This window comes from Pteropus vampyrus, unplaced genomic scaffold (assembly GCF_000151845.1).
Source record: "Pteropus vampyrus isolate Shadow unplaced genomic scaffold, Pvam_2.0 Scaffold348, whole genome shotgun sequence".
Taxonomy (NCBI): Eukaryota; Metazoa; Chordata; class Mammalia; order Chiroptera; family Pteropodidae; genus Pteropus; species Pteropus vampyrus.
In genome coordinates, this window is record NW_011889129.1 from 1,212,568 (window position 1) to 1,238,070 (window position 25,503).

Sequence of the window (25,503 nt, forward strand, 5' to 3'; positions counted from 1 at the left end):
TGAGATGTGCACTTGGACCATCATTTGCACAGCCCTGCCTGTGAACTCAGAATTACAACTAACAGTGACATATGGTTGTACACCATAGATGTTACATGTGGACACAGCATATGCATTGACCAGGCTTTTGGCAAAAACAAATGTTGTCTATTGTCACCAAAATTCTTGAATGATACAATTAGATTGAACCCTGCATGCTACAAAGTTGTGTTGGTCATCAGTAATATGTATGGTATTGGAAATTCTGGTTTCCCATACATGCTTGGTAGCCATGAAGCTGGAGTATCAGACTTGGAGGTGATTACAAATATTACCTCCAACACATCCCTTAGAGCTGGGCAGACTGCACAGATGATTGTGGTGGGCTGTCCTAACAGTATGAAGCCTTCATTTGCTAGGTGTATGGCATAGCCAACACTGGAGTGTGTCTGATCTCCACAAGTGAGGCTGAAATCTCCTAAATCTCACTTGGAAGAGCCAGGGAGAGATGCTGAGGATACTCATGATTACGCTCACCGAGAAGTGGCCATCTTTGCAGGAACCTGGTTGCTTCCCATAGTTCATTGATCACTGGCATTCACAGGGACGCTGCATAGCTTTTTTATTAAAAATCCTGGGCTGGTTGACCTCAGGATCCATAAACTTCAAATTTGCCAGTCTTGTTTCATGTATAAAATGGAGGTAATAATATCTACCTCATTGATATTTTGAGGATTAAGTGAAATAGTCTCTTTTGGCCTCCAAGATATGGCATTCTCCTGTGATGTCTGTCTCTCTCTGCTCCTTTGACATATACTTGTTGGATCACTCTATTTTCAAGGTAGTCATCTTCATCTTAGGTCTGTACTACCACTTTCTTATTTTCTTATCCATCCTCATAATTTCACCTATACTCTGATGATCCCAAAGCCTTATCACAAATCCAGATCTCTATGAGTGGTAGGTCTGTACTACCATTTTCTTATTTTCTTATCCATCCTCATAATTTCACCTATACTTTGATGATCCCAAAGCCTTATCACAAATCCGGATCTCTATGAGTTTATAATTATCCGAGCACGCTAAAACTCAACATATCTAAAGCAGAACTCATCTTTTCTTAAATCTGCCCCTTCTCTTCCAAATTAGACTGTAAACTCTGAGACAAAAGAAACCATGTTGGGAAAAAAACATGGCTATAGAAAATGCCTAGCACACAGGAGTTAAGTATTTGCCGAAGGACTGAATGAACTCTTTTATATCAATAAAATAAAGGCTATAAGAAAAATGGCAAAGGCCTTAGGTCCCTTCCCCAACCTAGGTGGCTCAGGGAGAAGCCACTTGTGAGATCCTGGGATAAAAGTTGGGCCTAAAGCCCTGGCTCCTGTTACACACAAATACTACTTCATTTCAGTGGTTATAGGTAACATGAACATAAGGCACTTCCTAAATGTTCATGGAAAAGTATTTGAATTTAATTTGATAGTTTAAATATTTTTGAAAATGTTGGTTGATAAAAGCTGTGCTTGGAGCTGGGTGACAGACATGCTTTTAATACAGGGTTTTCATCCTAGAATGTGACTTTTTCCAAAAAGATTCCATTTTAGGCCTCTTGCTTCAGACAGGTTCCGTGGGAATGCACAAAAAAAAGAGGCAGGGAAACAGTCCCTATGGAAGACTGTATTTTCTTAAAAAACAGGCTGCTACTACTTCCTGTGAAGTTTATAAAGTGCCTTTCCCTTTGCTTAGTCATCCAGAGTGAAGTCAAAGGGCTCAAAGTCTTTCCGGAAACGGCGAGCCAGGGTCTCCTCCTCTTCCTTGCTGATCTGACACTGTCTCCAGTCAGACTTGTCGGGAATATTAAGGATGGCTTCACTGGCCAGGACCTCCCTGCAGAAAGACCACAAAGTCAAAATAAACAGTATCAATCTGAACCCCCCTATTACTCCCTAGCCAGAGCTCTCCTCAGCATCACTCAAAGAAGGCATACAAATTCCTCTGACTTTATACCATTTCTCTTGCCCTGAGTGTCATATCCGCCAAGAATGGCACTATTATAATCAAAATCATACCCATTTTAAGTGACCAGCTCACATCCTACCTCTTTCCTAACCCCTCAAATCCCATTTACTTCTCTGAACAACTTGGAACCAATTTATTGGCACTGAGAGAAGCAACATGGCACAGGAGAAAGAGGGCAGGCCCTGGTGTCAGAAATATCAGAGATAATTCCATTCCTAGCTCTGTCACTTGATATGACTTGATTTCATCCCTGAGTCCTGATTTTCTTAACTTATGAAATGCAAAATAAGAGTTTTGTGTGGTATGGAGATAACACAATCAAAGTAACAAACTAGCTGTGATTACATCCTGCTTTAAACTCTAGTTTTGTCATCCAAATTAGACCAAGAGTTGCTTAGGGCATGGTACAAAGTCAGGCACCTAGTATCACACCCTACTCTTTCTGCCTTTCCTTTTAGGGCAGCGGTCCTATGAGAATCCAATGCCTTATGATCTGAGGTGGAGCTGAGGCAGTGATACTAGCACTGAGAGGGGCTGCAAATACAGATGAAGCTTCACTTGCTCGCCCGCCGCTCACCTCCTGCTGTGCGGCCCGGTTCCTAAAACAGGGGTTTGGGGACCCCTGTTTTAGGGGATTCAGGCCTACACAGGCACAATAGAACAGGCTCAATATCAACAACACTTATCTTAGTTCTTAGGAGTAAAAACTACATACAGACACACACACACAAGCTACCTTCTAATTGCCAGTGCTTTATATTTTTATTTATTTTTACTTTTTTTGATATATTAGAAATAACTATTTGCTCATCTATATGGTTCATTTTCCACTTTGAAGCTACAATAAATGGAACAGCTGAAAACAAATCATATGAGTCTCCTAAAAGTCAGAAGCCCTGAGCCAAGTTCTAGCTGCCTAGGCAAACCTTGAGCCTACTTCATCTGTAAAATGAAGAGAACTACATTTCTTATACAGCAGGGGGAAAAAAAGTCTTTTCAAGTATTTTTTTAAATTATAAAATGCTATGTAACTGTAAATTAATATTTTGAAAAATACTCAGTGTTGAAAATACAACTACCATGAGCATAAAATCATTCAAAGAATCACTGCTGTAGGCTTATGCACCTGTGTGTATGTGCAGTCAGTGCCTAAGTCATCAGTGCTCACATCTGCACCTGTTGCTGAGGCAACAACAAAAGGATAATGTCAAATGTTTGAAGCTCTTAACATACTTGCTCTCATTTGTCAATTATCTTTCTGAAAATGTAGACAACTACATTTACTGGACTTATCCAATGGTGGCAATTTCTTGGAGGCTTTCCAAATTAGTCTAGGAAAGGGCTCAAAGTTGACTCAAAACTCAGTTCTAAACAGGGAAAAAAACAGCTGCATATCAGAGACACCAGCATCAGATAAACTGCTATGTACATTTTGACTCTGTTCCATGCAATATCTCTTCTTGTCAGCAAATTCCTGTCTTCAGTCTTTGCCTGATTTATACCACTCCCTATATGGTTTGCAGTTATGTTCTCCCTGATATGAGCGGAAATAATGCCTCATCCAAACCTTTAGGACACTATAGAATAATGACATTAAGACCACACATTTTGGGGTCCAAAAGGCATGGGTTTGAACCTACCACTATGACCATGGAAAAGCTACCTAACTACTGTAGAGCTATGCTGTCTACAATAGGAGCCATTAGTTATATATAGATATACAAATTTTAATCCTAATTAATTAAAATTAAATTAAAAATTCAGCTCCTCAGTTACATTAGCCACACTTTAAGTGCTCATGGGCACACATGGCTAGTTATTACTGTATAGGATAGTGCAGATTTATAAAAGCTTTTTCATCACTGTGGAAAGTTCTATTGGGCACCGCTCTAGAGCCTCATTCTCCATATTGGTAAACTGAGATGACAGTACCCACCTTACAGAGTTGGGAAGGTTAAATAAAGCAATGCATGTAAAGTTCTTAGCAGAGTGCCTGACACAGAGCATATGTTCAATGAATGGTAGCACTTTATTCCTTCAGGCTGGAATGCCCAGTCAAATGTTTGCCCTCATTCTCTCTCAGGCTTAACTTCAACTCTTTCATGAAGTCTTTCACTAAGCAGACATGAGCTCTCTCTTCTCTGAATTTCTAAAGCACATTGTTCCTCAAACTCTTGTAATGGTACTTTTCACATTCTGCATTACGTTACTATCATATATGTATATATCTGACTTACCCTAAGATTGTTGGTTCCTTGAGGCAAGGACTGTTTCTTATTCGGCTTTTTATTTAACTGTCTATACAGCCCACTCCCTTGTTTAGAGCGGGTCTAGTGAAAACACATTTAAAATAAGAAAAATATACAAACCTTCCAAACTGCAAAGGAAAATTCTTTTTAATTCTGTGGAAAAGTTTCTCTCCTGTGTCAAGTTCAACATAAAAATAGGCTGCTCCTGGCTGTGCAACCTAAAGTAAACAGAGCTACATAAGGATATACAATAGTGTTTTGAAAATCTAAAATCCTAGTTCATCTTTTACAAGTTTTAATTTGGCAAAGAATTCAGTCTAGAAGCACAAGAAAAAGGATGTGAGCAGCTATAGATCCCAAGCCCTTACTGGAAATAGAGCTAAAAAAGCCAGACTGGCAGATATTACAAAGATCCTCTCAGTGGCACCATCTTTCTAAGTTCCTGCCTTAGGAAATTTCTAATTTCTTACTCATCCCAGAAAAGCACTGAGGCATTGCTGTAATACCACCTTTGTCTACAATCTAATCAATAGTTCATGTTCTAGTTGCAAACTGTCACCTGCCTACTTAACATTTTTGGAATGCCTTACTAGTACCTCAGGTTTAACATGTCCCCTCTTGTTTTACCTGCTTGATGTCAGAGTGCTCTGGGATTTCCAGTAGCTCTATCTGTTGCTCCTGTGCCTGGGTAATGAAGGCATCTTTAATGTCATCAGTAGCACAGCGACTGAGTGGCACAGGAATGACCTGGGGTTTGGGGGTAGGGGGAGAAAGTAGAAGAAATTCTTTGTGCAGGTCCCAGAGAAGTCATGCCTTCTATAGTTCCTGAGAAGCAGCAAGTCCATCACAGGGGTAGAGAACACCCCTCAGTAGAGATTCTCCTCAGGCCAGTCAGGTTGATGTCAGCCTGTCTGTAAGGACTTAAACTTATGAGGTACCCTGCCACATGTGGGAGCTTATCTTTGATATGGGAAAGGCTAGAGAGAAATTTCTTTGTCATCAAACCTTTGCCAGCTCCTATATAATATATGTGGCAGAGTCAGGCCCATTTGAAAACTTAACAAATGTGCCAGAAAGAAAACCACCACAATTACAAAGTATCCATAACAATCTCCAAATGTCTGAGCTGCTAGCCCCATGCAGGATCTGTGACTATTTCTTACCTTTGAGTGGTCACTCGTGTTGCGCTTCACACATAATACCCAATCTCTTCCAAACTCTACCAGTCAAGGCCCACATCTTTCCTGGAACCTTCCTCAACTACACATTCTTTTTCTAAACAAGGGACTTACTATCTGTGCAGTTCACTTATACTTACCAGGCACTTCCCCTGAAATCACCAGACTCTTTAGCCTTTTAAATGAACATTATTTAAATATTAATGTGAAAATTCATGTTAAATATTTTAAATATTTAAAAATTTTGTTTTCTATTGAAATCAAATATTTAAATATCAAATTAATTATTCAAATTAACATAGTTTAAATATTTATCAATACCAGGTCCCCATAGGGCCCTTCCAAGTTCTTGGGCAAAGCTCCTACCTGTAGCTGGAGATGATGGCTCTTATAATTTCTCTCAAATAGAACACACCGTTTTCCTCGACTCTTAAAGAACTGCCTCAGTGTAGCCTTATACTTTTCCACCTCTTCCACCACCTCTGCTGAAAGCTCTACCACTGACTGGTAGTGTCCAATGGGCAGGATAAGGACATGGTCATCAGATAAGCCTCCTTTGGCCAGGGCAAGGTAGCACTGAAGAAGAAGCACATAGAAGTGAGACATCAATACTGCATGTATGATTCTTCAGGGAGAAAAGCTTATACAAAGAATAATCCTGAGGGTGTGAAAAAAGTGCTCAAAGAGGCTATTAATAGAAATTCTACAACTTTAAAAATTCTGATTTTAGAGGTTATAACAACAACGTTCTCAAGTACCTGCTGAAGAATGAAATTAGATGCAACAAATAATCTTCAAGTATCAAAAGAATTGGGAGCATATGAGCAGCGTATAAATAGGCTTTTGGCTTCAAACACATCAGAGCTGAAGATTCTTAGTGGGCTTCCTGTTGTTTTACCAATGTGTGGCCATGGGCCATCAGCATAGTTCTCTGTAAATCCCTTGAGGAAGAAAGCCAGGGAGAAAAGTAATAAAAGGAAATAGAGAGAAATGGATACACACAGGAAACTCTAAATCCTTTGCCAGATACCCAAATGTCACCAGAGGTTCCCAAAAGGTTTCCATGGGACAAAGGACAGTGTATATTAAGTGCAGACTTGATTACTAGGTAGGCTCTAGGCTAAAATCCTCATGTGGCCTCCTATTTGGAGTGCTGGGCTGGGCCACAATCAAGACCTGAGATGCTTTTGCCCCTCTAGCATTAGGACAAGATGAGAAACAAATACATTTCCTTGATTATCCCCTAGGGTCATGCCCTGGGCAACAAAAAAGTAAATGGAAGGGAAGGCCTCTCCCTGAGGCCTAGAGCAGCACTGAGCTAAATCACCAATTCCTAATCTCTTTTCCTCTACATGGCATTTTGAACCTACTGAAGCTTCTCAAGCAGAAAGCAGTTCAAAGGCTGCCTTATCATACAAGGTGTGAGAGAAGACTGGCATAAACTAATCCAAAGAGGGAAAAAAGATCTAGAAGAGATAATCCAAAAAAGGAATTCCCTTAACAGCAAGAGCTTTTCAAGTTTGCTCTTCTTCATACTGAAGAGTTCATCCACAGGCTCCATAGCCCAATTGTACCACAGGCCTGCACCCCATTTAGTCTTCCCCCGAGAGCTAGGAAATGTGCCAATAATAAAGACATAAAAATTAAATGTAAAAGACTGGGACCACTCAGTCTCAAACAACAAAGGCAGGAGAGGGATTGACTTAGAGTGCAAGATGAAATAGAGACGCTAATCAGTCATTCTATAGGAGGCCATGATAAAGAGCCCTCAGATTGTCAGGATAATGTGCTCAGAAACAAAAATTAGACTAAGCCAATGAAAAACAGATTAAAGTATCTGTCAGCAGAAGTGCCACACACTAAGAAATGGATTGTAAATTATTTTCCTCAGGAGCCTTGGCAAACAGTCATAGGTGTTAAAGGTACAAATGCAACCCTGAAAATTAAGCTTTTTTCATTCGCAGTAAATGAAAAGGATAATGGTCTATATGGATCCCAGCGAAATGAGGATCAAAGGTATCACTCAAAACCTAATCGAACTCTGCCCAAGGAAAAGTATCTGAGAAAATCTGAAATAGGATGACCTTATTGTGAGACACATACTTTATCAGAGGTTTCCACAGTCTGAGTAAAATCATCCTCAAGATCATCCAGTTCTCATAGTTGGATTCAGTACTCACCAAGCAACCTTATTATTTTATTACTTGGGTTCCCAGATACCCGATGTGGCTGTGGGGATTCCTGTCATTCAGAAGCTATAGCCTCTACTACTAAGCAACACTGAGAATTTATCACTTTTTACTAGTATGGAGTAAAAATAGAGTTCGAGAAGTACATAAAAGCATCACCCTAGAAGATCCATACCTATTTGTCAGAGGGGGAAGAAGGGAGGAAGCAATTTCGTGAAACTGATACTACAAAACCACAGGAGAACTGCTATAATCAAAAAGAGACAATAAAAAGATGTTAGCAAGGATGTGGAAAAACGAGAACCCTCATACATTACTGTTAGGAATAAAAGATGGTACAGCTATTTTGGAAAATACTTTGGCAGTTTCTTAAAGAGTTAAAGATAAATTTGCCAGCAATTCCATTCCTAGGTGTCTATCCAAAAGAAATGAATACATATGTCCACACAAAGACATACATGCAAACATTCAAAGCAACATTATTCCTATAGCCATAAAGTGAAAATAACCCAAATGTCCATTTATTGAATATATAGACAAAATGTAGTATATGCATACAATGGGATAATATTTGACTATAAAAAGAATGGAATACTGATAGATGCTACAACATGGATGAGCCCCAAGAATATTATGCTAAGTAAAAGAGGCCAGACACAAAGATCACATATTCTATGATTCCATTTATATGAAATGTCCAGAAAAGGCAAACCCATGGAGACAGAAGGTAGATTAGTGGTTGCCTGGGGCTGAGGGTGGAAATGGAGAGTCACTGTAAATGGGCATGAGGAATCTTACTGGAGCAATGGACATGTTCCAAAACTGTATTATGTGACAGTTGAACAACTAGGTAAGCTTATTAAAAATTGCTGAATTGTACACTTAATTGGGTAAATTTTATATGTAAATTATGACTCAATGAAGTGAATAGAAAACAAACAGGTGTCTCCTCTGTAAAAGATCCATAGAAATAACTCACATGTGTGCCAATGTTGACCACCAAATGCTTCTCCACTTCAGGGCTGGCAAGGCAAAACCAGCAGGGTCCTGGAGGCTGAGCTTCATGTGGAAGAAAGCCAAACATTACTATGGTCTAGGAACTCCAGCAAATAATAATCCTTGTCCGATCTTTATATCCTGCAAGACTGGTATACAGCACTGCCACAATGAGCTGGGCCTGTTCTCTTCCCACTATGACCACACACACACAAACACATCACCATTATCAATGAAACTAACTTCTACTAGAAAAATTCTGAATTTGTAACTATTCTACAGGTAGGAGATCCAAAAGTAATAACCACATACTGATGAAAATAGCATATAACTGGCAATAGGCTGCAATGAAAGAAAACGGAACTGGGTGTCAGGAGCCCCAATTCCAGTCCCAGCTATCCAACTAGCCATCCATATGACCCCGGGCAGTAAGTTTACCTTCCCAAGGTGAGCTTCTTCATCTTTGAAATGAGAGGGTGGATAAAAAGGACCTCAATGAAATAGCCTTAAAGTCTTTTCTACCAGTTTGATTATTCTATTTTATGAATCTTTATTGGTTCTGTAGGCTCTTTACCTCACATGTTTTACAGACATGAATGAAAGGGGCTGTTTTAATAGTTCTTACAGGAATAGTCTCAGCCTCAAAGTCAGGCCATCTTTGTATTATTTCATTTTTATTATTGGTCCTAATGACTCATTGTACAATTTTCTTCTGCCAGAAGAGGCTCTCTTACAATGCTGCTTGGCTAAAATAACAGTTACTGCTCACAGAGGAGGTCTCTGGAACCAAGGTACTTACGAGGTTTGCGAGGCTGCTTTGAGTGAGAAGAGGACTTGCTATCTCTGCCTGTAGATGAACGCTTCCTTCCCTGCTTTTCGTTTATATCAAAGAAAAATTGACAGGCTGACTCTTCCTGGAATGGCCAAAGGTAGAAGAGTAAATGATATTAAACTAACATTTAGATAAGTAGCCAACCATTCACGTACAAAGGAACATTCCTGCCATGTCATGTCTATCCTTCCTCCCAGCCCTTTCAGCCTATTCTAGAGAAGATGACTGGACTCTTAGTCATACTTCTCAACACTTATCCAAGATACCACCAAATTCATCTCTTTGGAAAAGAAAATTAAAATGAAAGGTATACAGTAATTCTTGCCTAAAACAACATGAACCCACCTGAATTCTTTTCCCTTTCTCTCTCAATAGGGCCATACTGCAGTCTTTAATTAAAAAGATGAGAAGGCTGCTCATTTAAAAAGTTTGAGAAAGCAGACCATGTATGATAGAAAGGGAATTTGACATTCCTTGCTTTAGTAAATAAAAAATTAATTTCAGAAAAGTCTGCTATTTAGAAATTTCTTCAGAGTGAATCATTACCTACTAGCACTCATTATAAAAATCACAAATTAATTGCTACCGAGCAGTTGTTGGATACTTGCCTGAAAAGTTAAGAACAGAGAATTAACTTTAGACAAGAAAAGACTTAACATGTGTAACCCAAACATGAACCAAATTTAGAGAATGACTTAAAATATGAAACTGTTAACCCTAAACTACAATAAAAAAAGAGCTTACTTGAAATCTAAGGCTTTCTAAACAACACCACGATTTCTCAACGGAAAAAAAAATTAGATTCTAGGGATTAAACTTGTCTTATGAATTAAACTATAACCAGCAAAAGTATACATGTAATGGGCAATCCTGCCCAGAAAAATGCCAACTCTCAATGAGAACATACCTCAGGGGAAGGAATTTGCTTTCCTATGGATACTTCCTTCCCAGATTTTCTGTAAGGGTTTTCAGTGACATCTGGAGGCTGTTTTACCAGTTCTGCTGCATCCATTAGTTTCAAGGGAGTAATACTGAATGCATAAAGATACTTTAAAGAAAAATAATATAACATTAAGGAAAATACTATTTATCCAAATGTAATCCATCTATTTTATAGTGATGATTTCACAGAAGGCTTCAAAACTGAGTAAAATTAAAAGGGCAGCAACTGGCCCATCTGTGGCTCATGAAATACCTAGCAAATCAGGTGCCAACTCAGTGACCTCTGCAGGGGCTAACAGAGCGCTGACAAGCAACATTCAAAGTCTCCACCCTTACAAAAAAAAAAGTCAATACAAGGCCTAGAGGGACTTGCTCCATAATCCTTGAAGACAAACTGCTTCTGCCTCTGAGTCCTTTATCTTTCTTTGTATACTTCATCAACAGAATCATGGCACTGTCATTCTTTTTTTCTAATGAAAAATAAATTGGACAACTTAGTTTTTCCCTCTGAAACTATACAATTTCTGTTGTATATGCTGATAAATTTTTTTAGGCACTAGTAGCAAAGAAATAAATTATTCATTTGAATATCTAGAATTTCAGACTAATGGCACAGGTACTGGGAACTTTATTTTTTTTTCCACCTACAGCACTTGTCTTCCTATGTGGTCTCCCATCCAAGTACTTACCAGGCTCGACCCTGCTTAGCTTCCGAGATCAGACGAGATCGGGCATGTTCAGGGTGGCATGGCTGTAGACAGTACTGGGAACTTTAGATGTAATATGAACAGATGCTTAACCTCACTACAGATCATGGAAATGTAACTAATTAATAGTGATACACCATCTTCATCTATCAGAATGGCAAAAACTGTAATAAAAACTTGATACTACCAACTGAGAATGAGAAAGTGGATAGAAAGCAAACAAATTCATACACTGCTGGTGGGGGGTGTAAACTGGAAGAAAATTTTGAGATGAATTTAAGAATGCTTGCCAAATTAAAAAATGTGCATACTCTTTGAATGAAGCATGAGCTGCTTAGGGCTGAGGCTAACTTCACAACTCTGAGAGTAAAGCAATAGACGAATAATACTGTGAGTGATATTCATTCTTGAACAGGCAGTAAAAAAACAATTACAAATCTAAGAATGCATTGGTCTTAAAAGCTTAAGACATAGAAAAGAGAAAATGTGTATTTGCTTATTTTTCTTATGTACGCTGTTTATAGTATGTTACAGTGGAATAATCTCCACATTATTTATCTATTTCCCCCTTTGACCAATCATTCTGATGTTAGCTGTCTCAATCCACAAAATTCTGCTTTTGGCCCTACTGAATCAGAAATACTCTCAGGGAATTAAGAAAAATAATGTGCTTTTCCTGGTATATTTACCTTCATTCACCTGCACTGTTTTCCAGTGCAAAGACAGATTCCAGGTATCATTAAGATTTCTCAAAGCCAAAGGGGGACTTAGGGAAATCTCTGAGAGGACCTTATACTTCTGCTAAATGAAGATGCTAAAAGAAGCAAAGCCAGCATACCATCTGAAGGCAAATTCATTAATACCCACAGAGACAATCACACGAGAAGAAAGAAACAGCATTCATTTGAAATCTGCCTTTGTTCTACTGGGCCTGTTTTCCCAAATCTGGCTCTAAAATATCCTACAAAGTACCCAAGGAAAGCTGACCCTTCATTTCCGTATCTTTATAAAGGAGTCACTGAGGTGCTGGGACACTGTGGTTGGGGAGAAGATCTGAATACTAAACTGGGCAAGAGAAACACTTATCAGGCCAAAAATGAATATTAACCTACTCCCAAATACTCAAATCTTTACCTTTTTCTTCTCTGGATTTCCAACATTAGCCAGAGCTATGAACCTGGTGGCATGCTGTGCATTTTCCTGCAGAACGATGTGGTTTCTATAATATATTTGAGAGATAATGGGTTACCAACAAACTTTACTTTTGATTTACAATTGTAAAATATGTAGACTCCATCAGGCCATGAAAAGAGTCCTGAGTCCATCGCCACCAGTAAGATGCTACCTGTCCATCTAGTAGGATAAACATCCCTACCTTCCAGGGCTGTTGTTAGGGAAAAATAACATCATGTATCTGAAAAGTACAAAAACTCCAACTTTTAGTTTTAAAAGAGTTGTAAAACTGGCACAAGGTTGATAAATGCTGAAGCTAGGTGATGAGGATAGGAAGGTTCATTATACTGTTCTCTCTTCTTTGGTGTAATAAAAAGTATAATAATGAAAACCAAAAAGAAATGAGTTTTAAGTGGAAAAAAGTATGCTTCAAATAGTAATATATAGAATTTCATTTTTTCTAGAAAAACCATAAATATACATGAATGTCTGTATTTCATAGACAAAAATATGGGAACTGCATATGCCAAAATATTTTTTGAGCTTTTTAATAACTATTCCACATTGAGCAACTATTATTTGTAATTAAAAAAGGTACGGCATTAGATATATTTTTTTATTTTTAGTAAGTTGAACATTAATACAGATGCCAATCCCTAGAGGTCTTTATTTTCCTCATGCCTCAGAAATTTTCTAAATGTTACAAAAATATAATTTTACTTAAAAATCTAGCATATCATTTTACATAAAAAATACAAAATACACATTTTATAGTCACATTATTGAAGGAAAATAACCAAAAGATAGTCTGTCTGCTACAACTTGTTTTTTAAACGGAGCAAGTACATTCATAGCTGGTAAATGGGACTGGTATCAGTCTAAGGTGAAAGTCATGGTGTTTCACATGCAACTGTCTCCAACTGTTAAAATGACTGGAACAGATTGACTCGTAATTAAATGGAAGTTTTAGTAATACATGAAGACATTAAGAAATAGCCTGAGAAGTGTCTTTCTTTAGCACAAGTAGTAACTAGTGCAGTAACCTCAGGGATTGCTAACATTTTCCACTATTAAGTTATCCGGGTGTAATAAGCAAAAACAATGTCCCTCCCACAATGATGTCCATGATTTAATCCCATAACCTGTCAATGTTAGCTTATGCAGCAAAGGGAAATTAAGGTGACAGATGGATTTAATCACGTGCTAATCAACTGACTTTAAGATAGGGAGATGATCTTGGACAACCTGGACAGACCCAACATAACCCAAGGGTCCTTAAAAGTGAAAGAGGGAAGCAGAAGAGAGAGGGAAGTGACTATAGAAGAAGGTAAGAGTGGTAAGAAGGATTCAGTCAGAGTCGCTGGCTTTAAGATAGTGCAAGGGAGCTATGAGCCTTGGAACGTAGGCAGGTGGCCTTTAGAAGCTGAAAAAGACAAGGAAACTGATTCTCCCCTCGAGCCTCTAGGAACAAACACAACCTGGCCAACATCTTGATTTTAGCCCAGTCAAACATGTGACCTATGGAACTATATGGTAATAAATTTGTATTGTTTTAAGCTACAAAGTTTGGAATAATTTGTTATAGTAACAATAAAAAACCAATACCACAGGGAAATTGCAAGTACAGATAAAGAAGTTGGGAAGTCGTTTCCCCCATTTAAAATAAAAATGACTGATGAAGAATGCTACCCCTGAATGGTATTTTTAATTATGATAAATTGCTCCTCAAGGAAAAACTTTAAGTTTCACAATACAGGGATGTAAAGCATGGACTGACTGTAATTCTAGGTGCAAACGTTAGTAGAGATTTAACTACACTAGTATTTTTTATTATGATAGTTATAGGTTCTCGTTATAACTCTGGTTAAAAAGTTACACAGGGTTTTTTGTTGTTTTTTTTTTAAACAGCTTCAAGAGCTAATTCAAATACTATACAATTCACCCATTTAAAGTATACAACTCAATAGTTTTTAGTATATTCACAGATCTGAGCAACTATCACCACAATTTAATTTTACGGCATTTTTAGTACTGGAAAGAGAAACCCTATACCTATTAGCAGTCACTTCCCATTTCCCTCTAACTAGCCCCTGGCAACCACTTATCTACCATCTCTACTTTGTAGCTTAAAACAATACAAATTTGCCTATTCTGGACACTATATATCAATGGAATCATACAATATGTGATCTTTTGTGTCTGCATTCTTTCATTTAGAAAGATAACGTTTTAAAGGTTCACCCATGTATCAGTATTCCATTCCTTTTTTTCTTGAATAATATTCCATAGCATGAATATACCTCTTTTTTTAAATCCATTCAGCGGGTTATGAACATTTGGGTTACTTCCACATTTTGGCTATTATGAATATTTATGATTAATACTATTATGATAATTTGTGTACGAATTTTGTGTGAACCTATATTTTCATTTTGATTGGAACAGGAGTGGAATTGCTGGGTCATATGGCAACTCTATGTTTAACCTTTTAAGGAAATATCAGTTTTGCAAAGCAACTGCACCATTTTACATTCCCACCAGCAATGTATGAAGGTTCTAATTCCTCCATATTCTTGCCAACACTTGTTATTGTTTACGTCTTTGAAGTGATATCATATGGTGCTTTTGATTTGGATTACACTAATGGCTAATGATGTGAGCATCTTTTCATGTGTCTATTGGCCATTGGTATATATTCTTCAGAGAAATGTGTACTAAGATCCTTAAAAGCTGAAGAGGTTTTGAGTGGCTTATTCTCATAACTTCTGTTTTTGGTGCATAGTTTTAAAGAACAAGAAGATTTTCTGGAATGTTATACAGAGATATAACAGAAATATCACCTATGGTTATATCTTAGGCTGTGGTATTACGGGAAAAGGGCAGGTTATTTTCTCCTTTTTGCTCTTCTATACTTTTTTAACTTTCAACAACACATACATTATTTTTGTGTAAAAAAGTTTTCATAAATTATTTCAGGGATTATCCATGCCCTTTACAGTAAAGATAATTCAGAGTTAACTTTACTTAACTCTATCACTTATAAATCACTGGTTTTATTTTCTCTGCAATACATCCTTTAAAAACTCTACCTCCACTCAAACTTTAAAAAAAAGAAGGAAAAAACTGATACATGGTCTTGATTCCCAAACTGAAATACTTCTAGTGATTATATTGATATTAGGACTATACAAAGAGTACTGTTTGACCTGATCAAAACAGGAGTTACTGTGCTACATCAAGCCATGATAATTAAACAATGTTGTTACCTCAGACCCTCAAACCTTTCAGGGGCTCTATATAGTGCAATCCCTTGTATTTCAAATTAGAGAACAAACTCATAGAAGTTTAATGACTTGAGAGTCACTCATTTCAGTGCCTGAGTAACTAAAAGAAACTAAGACATTATATTGCTGAAATGAACATGAGAAGTTTACACAGAAAATCCAAGGCAAATTCTTCAAAAAGCCAAAAAGAACAAAATGCTACTCACCGATATGGAAGCCTCTCATAATAGGTCTTTTCCAAAGCAGCAAAATGATATCTTGGTTTCAAGACTGTGGCAAGACTGGAGACCAAAGCAGAGCCACATTTTTTGGTATCCACTTCTCCCTGGTAAACAGAAACTCAGTCATCTTTACAGACCTAAGAGTTAACAAAAAATGCAAAGAAATAACAAGACATTTTGCAATGTCTTTGATATCTGTATGTAGATATAAATTTAGGCAGTAGGGTTTGCATAGTAAACTCCATACTTATGGCAATCAGAGAACTCTGAAACACAGAGGGAGAGCTGAGCTATTATAAATACAGAAATAAGAACAACTGCTAGAAGCTAGAGGTTAAAAGGTAAGTCCTTCACATTAATACCCAAAACAGGGTTTATTAATTTTTGGAAAGTAAACTCTCTCTGAAGCCCACACACTACGCTCCTATAATTCGTTTTGTTGTGCACCTATAGTTCCGACAATGCAGATAGACAATGAAGAAAATAAAACTTAAGCTAGCTTTCAGGGCTCCAAGGATCCACAGAATGTTTAGTATGGAATATAAAAGGACTTCACATAAGTATGCAAACCTTTATTTTACTTCAGTCAAGGAAGGCATGGTTTGTAGAAGGCCACGACCATGCCTTTATTGTAAAGTTTGTAACATAAAGTTTGTCAAAAGTTAGGCTTGTTCCCAGATCATCCCTAGTTTCCATTAACAACAAATTATGTGACTTCTCATCCACACTATTACGTATAAACTCTAAGAGAAGTTATTAGCTGGAAATAAAAAAATCATCAAAGTTAATTTTCCAGTAAGTAAAGAACTTCTACTGAAATACAGGGAATTGGCCTTGAGCTTAGTTGTAGCATCTTAGGAACTGGTGAACTGTATTGTTTTCTCTCCTACATCTTATACGGTTATTTATAAACTTTAATCAAAATTCTTTTTTAGCACCCCTAAAATGAAGGGGCCTCATTCTTCTGATCCTCCTTTACAGAGCATCACATGTGTCTTTCTCACGTCCACCATCAGCTTAATAGTCCTCTGGATCTTTCCTAGCTTTGCTGCATCTTCTCCACACTGCAATCAGCACTGCCCTTTGTATTCTAGGTGAAGAATAATCATGGCTTTGTGGAAAGGGAAGAGTATTGTCCCTTTTCAACATTCTCCCTGACAATGCCTGGTATCTTGCTGGTTTTTTGGTATAGACATATTGTGCTGAAGTGGCAGACTGCTTTACAGGATCCTTTCTGGACCCCTTCTGATAACTCTGCATCTATTAATTGACATTTGCCCCTAAATGCATTTTTACACTTCCCTTCACTGAAGCTCAGCTGATGCTTTCTATACTAACACACGACCTTTCCAGATCTTCCTTAGGCTTATTTCCACGAATATAGTATTTCCCGATCCATTATAGCTGTCACTCACCAACCTGGTGTACATCCTCTTCTAGGCTGCTTATAAAAATATTAAGATCAAATGCTAGGTAAGCTCCAATGCATCCCAACATTAAAGCTTTCACATTAGAGAAGTACCAAGTTTCCAACATCTCATTTCCCATCTTTAGATCTCTCAATCTTCGATCCCATAATGATTCCATTTTTTAAAAAAATTGATAGGCAAAAAGCTATAATCTGTAATGGAAGGGGGAAAATATGACTGCAGAGCTGCCACTAGCTATAAATCTTTTCACTAAAAATTAGTGAATACTCAAAATACATTAAGAGGAAGCCTGAGAGACGGTACCTGAAGCAGACAATATAATCTAAAGAACGATTCAGTCATAATTGAGATTTCAGCAATCTCATCTGTGAATCGTGCTTTCATAGAATCAACTTTTGCTTTGGTCAGTTGATATAGCTTTAGGTATCCTGAAAAAACTCACAGAAGATTTCTACTGACAGGTACTAAGAGCCGAAATACTCAATATAAAAAGCAAAAAAAAAAAAAAAAAAAAAAGCCCAAATTAAGCCAATGCAATTTGCTTTTAGAAATTACAACTGAGCAAGCATTACTCACAGAAGAATTCCCAAAGTTCCCCACATATTTGGGCCATGGGGATGTGAGCAAGATATCAACACCCTTAAACTGGGATGTTGAACACAGCATTGTCCTCAGGAAAGACACATCTTTGGGACTAAAACTGTAACCTGGGACTGGCTCACTTAAGGACTCTGTCCCACTGAGGTACACAATCTGTAGTCCCGAGCTTCCGGTGAAGACACCTTTACGACCTGGTTCAAAGAAACATGGAAAAGTTTTAGTCAAAACTGCAAATGACATGTCACTATGGAAATGAATCTCGATCTCTGCCACCGACTCTCCTACTTCCCTGCCTTCTACACGTCTGAATGAGTGTAAACTCTCCTAGAGCCCCCTTTTGACTGCTAGGCCTCAGTGTTAGATGGCTACAACAGTATTGCTGTTCAGTAAAAGCAGCCCTTATGTAGAGGCTGCTGGAGTCCCTGGCTAGTCAGTTTACCCCAGGTGCCTTACAAATGAAAAAAGTTGGGAAACACTAATTAAGAGAAAGGCTTTCTGCCTACTAGAGGAAATGCTACATGGAGTGAAAGAAACCCAGACACCTGGACATGGGGTGAAGCAATGAGAAGAAAAAAATAACTGCAGTTCTGAGGAAGGTGCAGCCTAGATGTATTCTTCATGAAGGCAGCAGCTTCCAAGAGAAGGAAAACATTTCAAAAGTATAACTGTTTAGGAAAAATTAGAAACTCTACCTCTTCTAAATTTATTTTTCACTTGTGCCTTCAAGACCTTGCTCCACCAGTTTTCACCTTCCTTTCACCTGAGTCTCTTCTCAACTGGCTCTTTCCATTCAGAAAATAGAGTATTAAACATACTAATTAATATACATACTAATAAAGGAACACATATACTAACTGACAAAGTTCTTCCTCTTCAGTTACAAAGTTCTCAAGAGTCTGTCCTAAATGCCTTACCTCTTAATTAGTTTCTTAACACACTAGTTTCCCTCTCCCATCATTCTCCTAAAGGTCACTAATTGCCAAGTCTCTACTCCTGAAACTGTTCTCTCTTCATTTAGTCTATAAACTTAACATCTTTACCGCTCTCAACAGTCTTCTAATCACTTTCACCTCTTTGCCTACCCTCTAGATGAAGATATATGCCCCAACCATAAGGTACCATCATCTGCCTGCTTCCCTTCTCATTATATTTCTTTAACAACTGTGATCTTCTTGAGCTTCATTTTTCATCTTTATGGGACTAACTCCCCAAAATCTATACTTTCAACATTGACCTTGTTTATAAACTCTAGAAAGATCATATCCAACTATATGTTGGATGTTTTGCCAGCACTTTAAGCTCAGTATCACATGTTTATTATCAAGTTCATTGTTTGCTCCTCTTACTGGATCTCAAAAAATCTTGCAGAGAAATAACCCAAATACCTCAGCTGCTCTTTCCACTCCTGGCACTAAATTCATATGGTAAAATAGCTGCCATAAATATCTCCAGTAGTGGTCTTAACTCAAATCTAATAACTACAATTAGAACTGCTATTAAGACAGGTCCATGTTAGGAACTACAACAAAAGAATTTCAAAATGTATATCTCGCAACTGTGATTAAAAATAAGAAACAAAAATCTGTCCCTCGATTTTATGCCTAAAGGAGACCCATATAATTGAAATAAGATGAGATTGCTTATAGTAGGGCCACAGTCAGATGTAGAGAACAAAGGCCATGGCAGACTACTGTGGGGAGGGAAAGTAAGGACATTCACAGCAAAGAAAATGTATAAGCTTTCTAGAGAAATGAGGGATCAAGAAAGAGGAAATATGACGGGCAGTGGAGCCATTTTAAGAAAAAAAAAAAAAAAATGAGCTGAATGTTACAAGAGGCTGCAAACTTGACAACAGGTGAAGGGAAAACAAAAGCAAAATTTGACAATGCTTTTTAAAACAGCCAGACACTGAAAGAACCACTAGAAGAGATTCAGGGGCGTGGGGAAAGAACAACCTTAACCTGGAACTGCAGAGTGGACCTGGAACCAGAAAAAGGACAAAGGGAGTGAAAAACCCAAAGATCAGAGCTAAAAAATTGAGTTTCCAAAAATCTTTAGTGAAACCTAGAACTATAGCTAGTTAGGAATTCAACAAGTAAGCTGTACATATCTAGCAATGTTAAATGGTGAGACTACACACAAGGAGTTTAAACATCATTTACACCTTAAGTGCTTGATACACTGTAGACAAGTAGTTTATTCTTCTATTTCAAAGAGTATATATTTGGTTGTGGGAACACAAGGAGATTGGAGGGAGGTGGGAAAGACCACAAAGGGAAAAAATGCCAGTTTTAAGGGTATTGACACAAACTTTGGGAACGAATCCCTCTGCCAACACCCATTCTCTCAAGCAGTAATGGCAGACGAATCCAACCACAAAAATCCAGATACTAATTCCTAAGGACACTTTATTATGTTGATTATAAACACATACACACACAAAATGTCAACTTACCCAGATAAGTAATGTTTTCAGCTAATTCACACCCATCAGCATCTTGGAAATATTTTACTGTTTCTTGGTTGTTGGCACCTAGCACATATGTCTGAATAGGAGCTAGAGATAGAAAGACAGTAAACCATAGTTACCAGATCTGGTTTGAAACTTGAGAAATGCTTCCCCATAGGAAAAATAATCATAGCAAAAGTAAAGAGTCTGCAATCCTACCTGTAGAATATGCTCACCAACTATGATATCCTACACCCAACCTAGCGGCCTATTAAATGGTGTCACCAGGTTGATGAAGTGACATCTTAAAGAGGATGATCAATGTATAATTAGGAAAAAACACAAAAAAAGGAAAAAGAAAAAGACACGGTTGTATTTATTCAATTCCTACGTACTTAGATTTTTCTGGAACTACATCCAACCAAATTCAAAATGTGAACATTTAGATGCATTTGCATTCCACTCAGATCAATGCAGAGCTCAAAAGGAAATTCTTAAATAACTAAAACATGTGAAAAACAACCCAGCAAGAATTGTGTAGCCTTGAAGCTTTGTTAGAAATCATTTGTTAAAAATAATTCCATACCTTTCTTGATGCCAGTTTTATACTCCTCCCATTCAGCATTTGGAATGGAGCCAAAGAAATTTCCTACACACAACAGCAGCTAAAATGAGTATTTTAAACAGATATGAGATTTTTTTTATCAGTACATAATTGATAGTAACCTTATTCAGCTAATTATCCTAAGTAATGATCACAAACCAAGTTTTTTCCTTAATCAATTTGCAGAATTTCAATAGATGAATTCTTTAGTAGCAATTGTAGTAGCTACTCTAATTCTATAAACTACTAAATTTTGGCTCACTAGCTATCAAGTTCAAATTGGGGATGGGGAAGAGGGAGTCCAGGGAAAGATGGAGAAATTGACCTAAAAGAATCACTCTGTGAAATACAAACTTTAAACATTAGGTACCCTGAGAAATACAGGGCATATAAAACGCATTTCCTGCCTGTTGGCCTTTACTCAATCTTTAACCCAATGAACATACTGCCCCCATATCTGTAATAGAATTTACAGTCTAGTTGGTGACCACACATAACATTTATATATGGTTCTTGGGTTTGTGAAGCATTTGCTCATATGTTATCTGACTTAATCTATACCAAACACTCATGAAACACATTTCTGCTTCCCAAACCAGAGGTCAGAATCACTTAGGGATGTTCTGCTAGTCTTTTTTTCAGTTTCGTGTACAGTAAAATAAAGTAACAAGATTGAAATTCAAAAAATATAAAAAGGTAAACAGGTCTCCCTTCTTCCACCACTCTGCAGCTACTAAGTTCCTAGGCTCACAAAAGGAACTCAATCTAACAAAAAAAGAGAGTATGTGTTCAACTGAGAAATGAATAAAGGAGCCCAAACTTGATTTTAGTATGTTCGACTACAACAGTAAAATTATATTCAGTAAAGAGAAACATCTTACATCAAAATTTCCACTTTTCTTCTGAATTGTTCGAACTCTATTGAATAACATATCAAACTTTCCTTCAACATCTCCACAAGCCAAGCTGCAAACAAGAGATAAACATTAAGGCAATTCAGGAAACATGAATAGGCCTGCTAGGTTTGGTAAATACTTATCTTCCTGGATCAGGTAGAGATGTGACCCGGTCTCTCTGAGGTTACCTGAGACATTCAGTGCATGTAAACTATTTCTGACCACTGGACAGCTCCATCTAACGGTTTCACCAACACCTCCAACTCACCATATCTAAAATTTAGCATATCATTTCCTCCGAAATTGAACCAGCTTCTTCTCCTCTCTTCCCAAGTTTCATGGATGGGTCTACCACCGAGAGTCAAAAATCTCCCTTCCAGTCACCAAGTTCCATCAATCTCCTTTCTCAAACATCTTACACACATATTATCACCACCTACAATATGCTAAATGCAATATGCCAAGTAATACTGTAAGAACATGTTAGGAGTAAAAAGAGGAGGAATACTCAGTTCAAGCCTCAAACAGTTTTACAATCGGAGAAGGAGAGATACTCTGATAATTGTATATTTATATGAAAAGGGCTACAATAGGAGTTATATGTAAAGTGTTATGGGGTAGGGAGGTAGGAAGTGGCAAGAGCTCAGGTTCATAAGGCAGACTGGCCCTAAGTTGTGAAGTAACTTGTTCTATCATCTCATTTCTGAGTTTTTATAATTCTGATTTACATGTTTTTTCCACTTCTCATATCATTTCCTTAATGTCTTTTAACTCATCTTGAAATATAGTTCTTACTGATTTGTCATTGCTTTTCTGGTGAATTTTATTGTCCATATCACTGAATATTTTCAAGCTGAGAAATGACATGATCGTATCTGTTTTAGAAAGATCATTTTAGTAACACAGTCAAAGGTGGTCTGAAGAAACAACTGACTGTAAGCAAAAACATCAGTAAAAAAGGCGAAGTCAAATGAAGATGGGGCGGGGTGGGGGTGGGGGGAACAGATGAGAAATCTAGAATTCTGAAGACCTGAACACAAACTGGAGAGAAGTAGGATGGGAAGTGAAGGATAGAGGATAGCTGCAAGGTTGAGCAACTGACAGTCTGTGATATGGCAGGGGCAAAATCAAGAGAGAAATATAATAAATCTGGTATTAGATGCAAAATAAATAAGCTTACACTTCCTCTGATGCCTTCTCTTCTTCCAATCCATCCTTCAGACACCCAAGAGTTTAAAACTTAAAAACATTAAGAAAATCAATTGCCTGCAGAACCACAGCCTTACACAAGTCCCAGGGCCTTCTCTGAGTTTCCCTAACATAAACCTTCCCTGCTGCCAATCTGATTACTCTCTGCTCTTGCCATTCTCTGGGGTAGTTACTTCTCCTAGCATCTTGAGTGTAAATTTTCCCCATCGTTCATGGCTTAGCACTTCTCTAAAGTCTTCCTGACCAGCTCAGAAAGTCACTTTCAAAATTCCAGAAATCCATACAGCGTCTCAGAGCAAGCTCTGTAATAATCTATTAAGCATTTTTATTTATCTCTGAGCACCACCTCTTCTAGGAGGCCCTTTGTCTCCTATCACTCATCAAGTCCTGGTGCTCCGATGGGATCCTGCACTTCCTCTATCATAGCAGTTGTCACATGTAATTATAATTGTTTCCTGGAGAGCCATGTCCAGTTTGTACATCATAGGACACCTCAAAATTCATCATCTCCTCGTCTGGTCCTTTTCCAGTGTTTCCTCTCCCGCTGAAGAGAAATAGAAATCTAAAACCCCAACAGTGCTGACTCCTCACTCACAACCAAACCTTATCTTCAAGCCCTATTGATTTCATCTCCTTAATAAACCATGAATTCCCTGCATTTTTCTTCTGTCATCACTCTTATCTAATCCTAGCTGTCCTCTATTTTGGCTCTAATTTGTTCTCCACACTGCAGCCAGAATCGCTTTCCAAAATGAAAACTTGATCATGACAAGGCTTTCTTAAATATTACACGCTATTTTTAAAGATAAAAATATTAACCAAGGCTCGATTCTGACTCCCCTGAGTCCTCACAATGAGGCAAATGCTCCAATTATACACCTTCTCAGAACTGTGAACCTTTTTTCCTGACATTTATCACTACCATAATCTTACATTTATATGGATTCTTTGATTAGTATCTGTTCCTCTGGACTATTACCTACATTAAGACAGGAACTTCATCTGTGCAACGCCTAGCACAGTGCCTGGCACACTACAATTGTTCAATAAATATTTGCTGAATATTTGTTGAATTAATGGATAAATGAAGTCCTCTTTTCACCAGCCAGGTGCACACCCCGCCACACACACACACACCACACCCCTCCCTCGAAAAAGTGCGCCAGGGAAGAAGCACCATCTATCTATCCTGCCCAGGGCCCATCAGTGGGTTCCATGCCTAGAAATTTTGGTTAATAAATGGAGTGCAGGAATAAATGAACAGGAATTGATGTATCAAAAGGTCAGCACGGCCTAACACGGAGGCCTGATGCTGGGAGCTTCCGCTTCTCCCAAGGAATGTCGCCAAATGTCTCCCTTCGGAAGCGAAAACAATGGTGAAAAGAGGCCAGCCGCAGTGAGGCCAAGACCTGATAAGAGCTCACCAGCATGCCCCGCTCTCACCCTCCCCTTTTCATCTTCCCTTCGCTACTCGTGAGATCCCGGCCGGGAGACACGGGCGCGCGCACACACAGACACGCACAGAGACGCACACAGACACACACAGCGGCTTCCGATTCAGGGTCACTCACAGGCGCAGAGGTTTCTGAGCCATCGGTTCCTACAGCGTGGGTTGGGACGACTACTCAAAGTGCGGACACCGATCCCGCGCTCCGCAGAAAAAAGCAGCCGCGCTACAATATGACGTCACACACTCTAACCAATGAAGGTTCAGTTACCTACGGCGAGTGCCGAGGGACAGAAGACTCTTTCGGGTGGTTTTGCTTCACTGAGGAATTGAGAGGCGAGCAAAGGAGAGAGGGAGGGGAAATGACAAAAAGGAATCTCATTATGATTTTTTATTTCGGAGCAATTGAAGTTATTTAACTGCTAGGAAGTTCCCAGCACAATAATGGGCCCTAACCTAGCCTAACCTAACCATATCACTGTAGTGGGCAGGATAGATTCCCTCCACACACATTTTGTAGTGTTAACCTATTAAAAAGTTACAAGAATAATGGCCATTACCCCAATTCAATAAGTGTCAATATGTTGCCAAATTTTCTCCCTTTCTCTCCCTTCCTCTCTCCTTCAAGGTGTACAAGCATTTTTATTCTCAATGAATCATTTAAAAGTAAATGGCAGATTTCAGGAATACCTCTACATGCATTTCCTAAGAATAAGGGCATCCTCCTACATAATCATAACACTAACACACCTAAGAAAATAAACATTAATTCAATAATATCACCTAACCCAAATCCATAAAGTTCCTTTGTCACCCCCAAATTTATTTCATACCTTTTGTTTTCATTCAGGATCCAGTCAAGTTTCACATTTGGATTTGGTTCTATCTCCAGTCTCTTTTAATCTACAATAGCTCACCTACCTTCTTGGTTTTTTTCATGATATTGACTCTCTGGAAAGTTCAGGCCAATTGGTAGGAGACAATAGTATGTAAGGAAATGGAAGCAAAGGTGAGCGTTCCTGACAACTGAAGAGCATGGAAGACTCACCAACGGCAGACAAGCAGTTCAAAATTAACTAAAACTTAAAATAAGTTT

The 25,503-nt window shown here is 38.2% G+C and overlaps 1 protein-coding gene, 1 non-coding gene and 1 pseudogene across 8 annotated transcripts; all 3 read right to left on the minus strand.

The window, feature by feature from the left end:
- Positions 1–586: 586 nt before the first annotated feature.
- On the minus strand, positions 587–24,664 carry CWF19L1 (CWF19 like 1, cell cycle control (S. pombe)). 7 transcript variants are annotated; one of them, XM_011378835.2, is made up of 14 exons: positions 24,532–24,664; positions 21,737–21,821; positions 20,838–20,916; positions 20,258–20,359; positions 17,779–17,993; positions 15,758–15,876; positions 12,229–12,313; positions 10,353–10,493; positions 9,413–9,527; positions 8,597–8,676; positions 5,795–6,004; positions 4,878–4,997; positions 4,371–4,468; positions 587–1,869 (listed from the first exon to the last, which is right to left on the minus strand). In XM_011378835.2, exons 1-14 carry the CDS (start codon positions 24,552–24,554, stop codon positions 1,725–1,727), a joined length of 1,617 nt encoding a protein of 538 aa, XP_011377137.1. In that variant the 5' UTR covers positions 24,555–24,664; the 3' UTR covers positions 587–1,724. The 7 variants fall into 7 exon arrangements, with proteins under 7 accessions (XP_011377137.1, XP_011377140.1, XP_011377138.1 ...); XM_011378838.2 differs by having other exon boundaries at positions 20,838–20,900; positions 24,532–24,625; XM_011378836.2 differs by having other exon boundaries at positions 24,493–24,599.
- LOC111731095 lies at positions 5,195–5,342 on the minus strand. Its single transcript, XR_002776951.1, has one exon. It is a non-coding gene; the product is annotated as a small nucleolar RNA SNORA12 (small nucleolar RNA).
- LOC111731076 lies at positions 11,029–11,146 on the minus strand (annotated as a pseudogene).
- Positions 24,665–25,503: the final 839 nt, after the last annotated feature.